General features: G+C 39.8%; 1 protein-coding gene across 1 annotated transcript; it reads left to right on the top strand.

Moving 5' to 3' along the window:
• Nucleotides 1-4,030: 4,030 nt before the first annotated feature.
• Nucleotides 4,031-10,506, top strand: LOC121505032 (calcium uniporter regulatory subunit MCUb, mitochondrial-like). Its single transcript, XM_041780152.1, has 9 exons — nt 4,031-4,525; nt 7,399-7,459; nt 7,709-7,876; nt 7,969-8,073; nt 8,185-8,342; nt 8,434-8,540; nt 9,234-9,330; nt 9,826-9,942; nt 10,386-10,506. Exons 1-9 carry the CDS (start codon nt 4,463-4,465, stop codon nt 10,461-10,463), a joined length of 954 nt encoding a protein of 317 aa, XP_041636086.1. The 5' UTR covers nt 4,031-4,462; the 3' UTR covers nt 10,464-10,506.
• Nucleotides 10,507-10,617: the final 111 nt, after the last annotated feature.

Genomic DNA, 10,617 nt, shown 5'->3' with positions numbered 1-10,617 from the left:
AGAATGATTTTGTTTTTGTACTTCTATCAAGGTAATGAGTCCAACAAAAGACTGTGACATACTGAATATGAGGTTTATATACTATCAACCATGGTGTTGGTTCACTTGCATTAATTTTCAAGGTCAAGCACTGAATGATAACAGTTATGTTCACCATTGTGTCTAACATGTGAAAAGTGACTGTGACTGTTTGTAGACTTGCTAGTATAATTTTAAGTATGTATGAATTGATTGCACTAAATCTGTATTTTTTCACCATTGTAGCTCAATAAAAGAGTTGGAATTAGTCTGGCATCGTTTCATGTATCAGTGATGGATGCTCCCCTTCATAAATAGGAGAATAGCATGTCAATAAAATAAAAGTCAACAGCTGTAGGGCCGAGTAAAGGGGTGAATGTGGCGAGTAAAGACAGCCGAGGACCCCTTCCAGGTGGGTACTAGTGGCGATGTCAGGCCAGCCAGCCAATCTCATGTTGCATATTATGTCTGTGCTCAGTGATATGTGAATGTGGATCATAATCGCTGTGCTTGTTAACCTGAAAACTTGTGTATTTTTTTGTCTACTTGTAATTCCTTACTTGACAGACTTGTATATATATTAACATGGTGGTGATGCATGAAGAAAACAATGAAGGGGTTCAGTTCAAGTGACTTCCAGTATTAGAGGACAAGATATGGCCGTGAATGTCCGACTTCCGGTATGAAGTGGAGGTCCTGCTGTGTTGGGCCTTTGTTCCCTATTTTTCCACTATTACCAGCTTTTTGTCCAGTGTGCCACTTTTTACCACTTCTGCTTTTTGTCCATTGTTGCCACAACTTTAAAATCATTTTTGCTACATTTTTTTTTTTTATATTTTCCAACTTTTCTCCCATATTTTTAAGTCTTTTAGACACTTTTAACCCATTGTTGCTGCTGTTTTGAAACTTTCAACACTTGTTTGCAGGTTTTTGTCCAATTGTTCCACTTTTTTTAAAAAAGATTTATTTTTGGCCTTTGATGGATAGGACAGTGGATAGAGTCTGAAACAGGGAGAGACATGCAGGAAATAGTGCCATGGGCCGGATTTCAACCCAAGTCGCCCGCACACATGGCGCGCGCCCCAACCACTCGACTACCGGCGTGCCCCAATTGTTCTGTTTTTAACCATTTTTTCAAGAGTATGTGAATGCATCAGAGGACCTCCACTTCACACTGGAAGTCGGAAAATCCCCACCATATCTCGTCTTCTAATACCATACTTGACAAGTCTGTCAAGTAAGGAATTACAAGTGGACAAAAAAATACTTAAGTTTTTTGGGTAAATAAGCACAGCTATTACATAACTAAAATTTTAATGGACCGATTTATGATCCAAATTCACGTATCACTGAGCACAGACATAAGACGGGAGATTAGCTGGCTGGATGTCGACGTCACCGCGATGTTGCCAGAGGCAAGTCCACTACGTCATTCAATACAGTAGGCAAGGACTGTGCACGTTTTTGGAATAAAAAGCTCAAATGACACGATTACATGAATATAAATGAATCATTTATAATAAATGATCCATGTTAAAATACATACTGACAGTGAAACATTAAAGCAGAATCTGCTTTCTTGTATTTTCTCAGTTAAATGAAAAGATGTAGTCCATGACTTAAAATAAAATAATCTTATATATAATACAATTTCATATATGTATAGATATTTTTTTCTAATTTATATACACATATATATTAACCTGATTCTTTGAGCTTTTTATCCTGATAACTTGCACAACAGGGTGTTTTTTATGCATATATGAAGTACTTCCTGTTTAGCATTTATTGTGCCAGACCACTTCCGCCAAAATGGACCGTCTGCATGATAAGCGTTTTACGACTTATTTATATAAACTTATATTTCACTATCAGTTGTTATTTTTATATGGATCATTTATTAAATGATTCATTTAAATCCATGTAATCTCGTCATTTGAGCTTTTTATTCTGAAAACATGAACAGTCCTTGTCTACTGCATTGTAAGACGTAACGACTTGCCTCTGGCAACATGGCGGTGAAGTCAGCGTCCGGCCAGCCAATCTCCCATCGCACATTATGTCTGTGCTCAGTGATACTTGAATTTGAATCATGAACCGATTTAGTAAAATTAAAGTTATGTAATCGCTGTGCTTTGTTAGTCTGAAAACTCACATATTTTTCGTCTATTCATATTTCCTTATGTGGCGAACTTGCCTCTATTAAAATGGCGGCGATGCACGAAGAAAACAACGAAGAAGACGTTCAGTTCAAGTGACTTGAGTATTAGAAGACGAGATTTGGCAGCGCTCGTCCAACTTCCAGTTTGAAGTGGAGGTCCTCCGATGCATCCAGGTCCTTCTCCTTTTTTTGGTCTATTTTTTCATTGTTTGCTGAAAGGTGACACTTCTTTTTTGTCAATTTTTTTGGCCACTGTTATTCGATTTTTATTTTGTTTTTTGCCCCTTCTAACAACTTTTTTTTCTTTCTTTTTTTTTTTTTTTAACAATTTTGGCCCATTTTTGCCACTCTTTACCATTTTGTCTCCTTTTCACATTTGCACAATTATTTTCCATTCAACTTGTCTCAGTTTCTTCTCCCTTAATTCCAGGCATTTTTTGACATTTATCCACAACATGGCTCAGCAGAGAAGTCTAACATTACTGTCACTACCCATCTACATCATTAACATCATCTATATAAAGCTAATTATGTTTTAAGAAAAGGCGTTTACATTTTTAAGAGCTTTATTTTGTACTACAGCATGAATAAACACACATTTTTGTAGCTTGATCAGAGGGGTTGTCATTCAGAGACAAAAATATAACCTGGCTATCACAGATTAACTTTACCATGGACCATGCTGGCTCCAGTTTGGCCGGGCCTCAGAAAGCTCTCCCCTCTACCCCACCCCTATGGACGGCCTTGCAGATTGAAGATGGGAGCTTTGGAAGATGGATCTGCCTGATGACAGACACCGAATCTGGACGGTCCATCAGCGTTGAAACTGTAACAGATATGTACATTTCAAATTGATTGGACATACAGCAGGAGGAGGATTGGTTAAGAGAGGCCAATGTTAAATCAGGATTGGTCTAGGGCAGTGATACTCAACCTGTGGCTCTTTTATGTCTTAATTTGAAATATTATTCCCCCAAAAAAACCTTTAAAAAAGAAAACTTTTTTGCCCTTTTTTAACCATTTTTTTGCAACTTCTTGCCCGTTCAAGCTACCTTTTGCCATTCATTACCACTTTATTCCTAGTTTTTGTCCATTTTTGCAGCTACATTTTGCCACGTTGAGCACATTTTTGCCTTTTTTAGCTTTTTTTTTCGCCATTTTTCATCGATTTACCTTATGCCTTTAAATACCACTTTTTTCTATGTTTTGCCCATTTTGACACCTTTTTTGCCAATTTTTCCTCACATTTTTTGCCTATTTAAGCTCCCTTTGTCAGTAAATACCACTTTTTTGCTACTTTTTGCCCATTTTGAAACCTTTATTGCAACTTTAACCCAATTTTTTGCCACTTCTATCCCATTTTTGCCCCTTTTTACCATTTTTGTTACCATTTTTCATCCATTTAAGCTACCTTTTGCCACTTGTTTCCTAGTTTTTGCCCATTTTTGCGACTCTTGACTGCTTTTTTGCCCATTTTAGTCACTTTTCACTCATTTTTTGCCACATTTGGATCATTTCATGTCAGATATAACTTTTTTTGTCACTTCTCACCCATTTTTTGCAACTTTCTGACCCCTTTTCCACTTTTTCTCCCCATTCTCACCCATTTTCACTAATTTTTGTTGCTTTTTGACCATTTTTTTTCTAACTTTAATTGTTATTGTACTTTTAGCTGTCTTTGCTTCACCACTTAGATTGTGGCTCTTGCAAAGGTATTTTTCAACGGTTTGGCTCTTTGGTTGAGCAGGGTTGGGTAACACTTGTCTAGGGAATAAATGTCCATACACGCTGAGTACCAGAGCAGGAAAGGAGAGGGAGAGGCATGAATCAGTGATGGTTCATGGAGGATGAATGGAAATGGATTAGTCGCTAAGCTTCATTTATTTGCACACAAAAGTTTTATCCACTCATCAGAAAGTTTTACCCGCTCAAAAGGAAGTACTGTAGGCTGGGACGAAGCTGTTGTGTTTGCTTTATTAGATTTTGTCCGTTTGGGGGCTCTCTTCCTCTTTTTTGTGTTGTTAGAAGACATTTTAGGAGTGGTGTTGGGATCAGTCTCTTCCTGCACACAGAAGTCTTCCCGTCAGAAAGAACAAAGTGTTTCCAGTGAATCTGAGCTCTGAGGGAGTAAAGAAAGGGTTAACTCTCTTCCTGTTCTCAAACCTGTTTCTACTCGCCTCTCAAACATTTCAAACTTTCAGCCCGAGGGTCTCGGTTGGTTTACGACACTGAAAAGACTCAGCAGAGTTCCGGTTTGAGTCTCTCTCAGCTTGGAGCTCCGTCATGATCGTCTCCAGGTTTCTCTGCAGATTTGGTCCTGGACCTGTGAGACTACGAGTCTACCCGGTGAGTTTAGGAGACCAAAGAGCTGCTCTGACTCTGGTTTTCTTCTACATTTACTCATGTGGTGGAGAAATTCTAACTTTGATACAGTACAATTCATGTTAGTACAGGTTTGGATACCAAACATGGGACAGTTTTTTGTTTTTAATTCTCTAAAAGTTGCAGGTAATGTAGCGGCATCATGACACCAAGCCATCTGACAATAACGCCTGTAAGCCCTCTGAGTCCCAAAGTAAAGATGGACATTTAAAGAACTTCCATACAGAAATGCCGCCAGAATTGGCTCTCACTTTTTCACATTCACTCCTCTTTTTTTGCAGTTTTTAAAGATAATGGCTCTGTCAAACAGAGGAATAACAAAGATTGTATCGTTAAATCTCTTCTTGTGGTGTAAAAATCCAACATTTCCTCTCATGTCTGAACATGAAAACAGATCGGAGTTTACCAACGCCTCCCTTTTTCTGCCTCATAAAAACCTCTCTAGCCTCAGCAGTCAGACTGATAAACATCTCCTGGTATTTGTTTATTCCACTGTATTTGCACATGGCTGACGTTTGGCCAGTCATATCAGATGATACTGATGTTAAATTGATGCACAAAATCATTGGCAATGTCCTTGCAATACTTTCTAGATTGCACAAGAACATCAACACTAAACCATTGATTATGTTTCCAACATGATTTCAAATTGCACAAAACCACCTGCAATATTTCTAACGTGCCGGCAAATCGTTAACTATGTTTGTGTCTCACAGTCCATACTGCACAAAATATTGGCAATGTTTCTTTCCTAATAATGGGGCAAAAATTATTGGCCATGCTTCTATCTCCCTGTGCAAATTGCACAAAATCATTGGCAATGCCTCTGTGACTCTGTCTGGCTTACACAAGAGCACTGACTCTGACTAAACTGCGTAATATTATTACCTCCGCCAAGGAGGTTATGTGATCGGCACGGTTTGTCAGTTTGTTTGTTTGTTAGCAACATAACTCAAAAATATATGGACAGATTTTGATGAAATTTTTAGGAAATGTCAGAAATGGCATAAGGAAGAACTGATTAGGTTTTGGGAGTGATCCGGCTTACCGTCTGGATCCAAGAATTCTTTAAAGGATTCTTCACTATTGGGAGATAGGGCTAATGGCAGAGGTCTGCACCCTCCGAGTGCTTTTCTACTGTTGTTACTACTTTACACCAGGAGATGGCGGACATGAGTAACTTCAATCCCAGCAGCATTTTTGGGTGTGTTTCTATTTAAATTTTTGGAGTTCATAAAGTTTCAAAGATGCATGCTAAGTTGAGGAGACAGGTCGGAGCGTGACAGACAGAAAGACGGCGAATTGTAGTAAGAATACTCACAATGCTGGGAGGAAAAGAGGAATATTCACCCTCTGCCATGACTTTCAGTCGTCTGGTGAGACCATGGGTGAGACTGTCAGTGCATCTGTTGGCACCGGCAGGCAACGTATTCACCATGACAGCTCTCACGTAGCGAATGCTTTACTTCGCTGTGCTTTCACACAGCGGAGTATTAACAGGAGCACACTGTGAATGCTGTGGTGGGGGGCACATGGGGGCATGGTAGGGGTAGCTGGGGGGGGTGGTTGTCAAAACACCATGAATAGTGATGGATGTCGGGAATGACAAACACTGTGCAGGTGGAGATGTGGTAGAAGCCTAGAGTAGAAGCTGTGGGAGAAAATACACAGCCAATGACAGTGGAGGCTGCCTGGTGATGTCAGAATATGCAAATTAGATGACGGAATTTACTCCCATCACAAAGTTTGGGTCATACTGAAGATTTTTTGAAGGATTCTTTACTATAGGGAGATAGGGCTAATGGTGGAGGTCTGCGCTCTCTGAGTGCCTTTCTAGTTGACAATGTTTTAAAAATGCTGTCAAAATTGCACAAAATCATTGGCAATGTCCCTGCAACTGTCTAGATTGCACAAGAACATTGACACTGAATAAAGCGTTGATTATGTTTACAAGATGGTGTCAAAATGCACAAAATCATTAGCCACCTTTCCCTCTCATTGTTCAAACTGTGCAAAAATATTGGCCTTGTTTCTGTATGACTGTCTGAGTTGCACAAAATCATCGGCAACATCTCTGCAACACTGTCTAGATTGCACAAGTACATTGACATTGACAAAACTGCATGAAATAACTGACATTGTTTCCAGCACACTGTCAAAAATGCACAAAATCATTGGCAACATTTTATCTTACAGTCCAAACTGCACAACAATATCAGCATGTTTTTATGTCACTGCCTTAGTTGCACAAAATTGTTGCCACACTTCAACCATTCCTAATTCTATAGACAATAAATAACAATGTAGTTTTCAAACCTGTTTTCAAAGAGTAACAGAAGAATAATATTTACACTGGAGTGGTTTGAGTCTATTATTTTGTATATTTTAGAAGATATCCCACAGCAATAAAAACATTAACTGGATTAATGGACAGACTGGATTTTGTGTGTGTGTCTGTGTGCCACTGCCAAGACTGTGTATCAAAGCTCCGAACATTTAAACTCCTGCTTTAACCCCGAACAGACTCCATGTCTGTCAGCTCTCAGTTGTTGCTGCATTTGTAGGAATGTGTGAGATATCTGGTGGGACCTGCATCTGCTGAACACATGACTATTTTACTGCCTCTGAATATTTCTGCACTCTCCAGCTCCTCTGTCAGCTGTTTTTTTCTATGACCACGCCTATTTGATAAAGAGGACGATTCATTTGAATGTTTGATGATCTTCCTCCTCTTTGGTAAACAGGAAAGGCCTGTTCTATTCCAGAGAAAGAAAGATTCAAAATAAAAGCCTCTAAGTCTTAGATTTAGTGTTTGTCTCTCTCTCTCTCTCTCTCAGGTCGGGTCAGTTTGGTCGTCCTGTGTTGTTTCCAGATACAGCAGTCGGCCTCCAACCAAAGGTGAACTTCACACTGCCATCAAAGACAAGAGTTTTTACCTAATTTCCTCTCAGTAAATGTCTCATTACACTTACTTTAAAACAAATTATTCCAGCATGCATAGATAAAGAAAGATATTGCAGATAACAAAAAGGCCTGATTTTGCTCATGGTCATCTAAAGTGGACTAAATCTTTGTTTGGTTGCTAACTGAGCATGCTCAGATGAGAACAACACCACCTAACGACGCTCCTCCCTGTCTCTCTTTCAGATGCATATCTTCACTACAGCTTCGGTCGCCCCGTCCTCTCTCTCCGCCTCCCCGCAGGTCAGCAGTATCGCTTCACTCTCACGCCCATGTTGACCACGGTGGGCGACCTCCTGCGTGACATCACAACCAAAGACCCCGGGGTGCACACAGCTAGCCTGCTAAATGGAGGTGAAACACTCAAACCTGTGCAGCACAAACTAAATCATGTCAATCTGTTTCTAATGCAGATGTTGAAATGAAAACTGTTCTTCTCTCCTCAGACGGACAGAGAATCTCGTCCTGCACGTTCATGGAGACGGTGATGAATAAAGATTTTCAGCTGGTCATCAACGACATCACTCACAACGTACGCTCGCTTGGAGAAGGTGAAATCTCTGTGATTTTAGAGGAAACAAATTATTAAAGTGTCACTCTGGAAAGGGTTAATTGATTTAAAGGCGCAGTCCACCATTAATCAGAGTCCCTGTGTCGCTCAGGCTCGTCTCATGAACACGTTCTGGGCGTGGACGACATGAAGTACGTGGTCCGCCTCCTTCACGCCGCTCTGAATCTCCCTCAGCAGCAGCACGCCAAACACAGCGAGCTTCTGATGAAACAGGAAACGCTCCGACAGCAGCTGCAGCCGCTGGAGAACGTATGACAATTATCAACGCTACACACCAACCACTGATGTAGAGATATTCATGGGCTGTTAAGTCATTATGTGCCTGTTTTTATGTGTGAAGGTGAGGATAAAGCTGGCGAAGGAGGCTGAGTCCAAGGCATCAGTTCTCGGGTGGGTAGGGCTTGCCTACCTGTCCCTGCAGGGAGGATTCCTGGCTTATCTCACCTGGTACGTTTGAGCCAAAGATTCACCTTTTAAATGGTCTCAGCCCCTCTTAATTATAGCCCATTTGAAAGCACCAAGAGCAGAAATAAGAGTTAGGGATGGTCTACCTGTTGGAAGTTGTAATTAAAGGTGAATTGCCAACCAGCACGCTGTAAGTATAGCAATAAGGGAAGCAACCACATCTGTGCAACTTCAGGACCAACAATAAAAGGAGGACCCTATGAAAAGCAAGGCTTTACAGTGGTTTCATGCAACTGCAAAATGGTTCACTGGTGCCCCAAGTGTCAGTAATTGGTCTGAGCAAGAGCTACATGCATGATAATCAGTATACGTGTTTATCATGATTCAACAAACAAAGAAGCCTTTTGGTACCATCCTCTAAAATTAACCGGAAAAGAGCTAAAAACAGCTAAAGTCCGATTTTTTGCATTTTTGACGATGGACAGGTTTCACTGTTTGTCAAACTTCTCCTAGGGATTTTATCTGATTGACTCCAGAATTTTCTGGCTAATTCTACACAAGATGGAGCTCAAAACATATACAAATCTTGACCTTCCTTTATTGTTCAGGGCCGTGACTGGGGCCCAAAGTTAGGCTATGTTTTACTACTTATTGGCACTGTTCCAAGCATAAAAAAATCCCACATAACCCCACAGTGCTTGTTTCAATCATCACCAAACTTCACACTTTTTGCAGGTATGTGTTTGCCTGGGACGTGATGGAACCTGTCACCTACTTCATCACCTACACCACCAGCATGATCTTCTTCGGCTACTACATCCTCACCAAACAGGTGCGACCCCAGAGAGAGACTTTTCAGTCCTCATTAGAACCAAAACAAATATTCTATCTCCTGTTTTTTTTTTCAAACCTTAAACCTTCTCTCTGCTCTATGACATAATCTTAATTTATCAGCTGGAGCCTGGTTTCACTTCCTTGAATTATGTATTTTAGATATCACTGACTACAATAAAACAGGTAAAAACAACACAAGCCTTTATTTTGTCATTATCAGAAAGGAGCTGATGATTCATGAAACTGTTGGGTAAATTTAGTACTAATCCCAAATTCAGTTAAACTTCCATTTTTGTTGGGATAGCTCTTTTTTTTTTTGTCAAATTTAAATTATTGTATTGATAAAACAGTGTAATGTGTGTTGCCATGTGTGTGTTTTTTTGCCATTACTGTTTGAATCTGCTGTATACTTAAGTGTTCAAAACTGTATTCTAATTAGCGGTTTACTTCCATAAGACCATCTGAGGAAGCCTTCTTCTGTCTTTGTGTGCAGGACTTCATCTGTCCGAAGGTTCACGATCGTCAGTTCCTGCATTTCTTCCACCGATTGACTTCTCGACAGAAATTCAACCTTCAAAAATACAACGAGCTCAGAGATGAGCTAGAAAAGGTGACAGAAGCCGTGACAGTTATGATTGTATTGTGCTGATGTATTTATTTTATTTGAGGTTTAAATATGCAGTATCCTTCTACTTAAATGTTTACATCATAATGATGACTCCTTTGTCATAGATTTATTTGAGTTTTTATATTACCCCAAGTATTTCCAAAAGTTTTCCTACTCAGATAAATTCTTTACTTTTAGAGTTGTAGTTGCTGTTCTGTTGCTGTACCAATATGGTACCCTTGGCTTGGCACATTGGAATAAGGTGCCGCCTGGCGGTTGAATTACATACTGCAAGTTAAAGTGAAATGCAGTAATGAAAATCATCCCAGGCTTCCTCCTGAGGCTGGAGTTTTTCTTTAAACTTTCAGGATTTAAAAAAACTAGAAATGACACTATCCCTGAAATTAAATGCAGGATTATAAAGCGTGTTTTAAATGTGTGTGCAGGTGGAGGCTGATCTCAGGAAGCTGAGGAGCGCCATTCTTCGAGCGAATGAACCAAAACCTCCTCAGAAAGTCGGCTGAGGTTGACTCTTTTCATTGCTGTGACAGTAAATGTAAATTTTGCACTTTTTGTTTGTATTTCTACTGAAAAATAAAAAAGTTTACATCCTTTTAAATCAAACTCCATGACTCGTCCTGGTCCTCTTCACATTGCTTTATCACTTCTCAAACAAAG

The sequence above is a fragment of the Cheilinus undulatus genome, linkage group 22 (genome assembly GCF_018320785.1).
Source record: "Cheilinus undulatus linkage group 22, ASM1832078v1, whole genome shotgun sequence".
Taxonomy (NCBI): Eukaryota; Metazoa; Chordata; class Actinopteri; order Labriformes; family Labridae; genus Cheilinus; species Cheilinus undulatus.
Note: the sequence above shows the minus strand (reverse complement) of the source record. Positions and strands in the feature narration are given on the sequence as shown.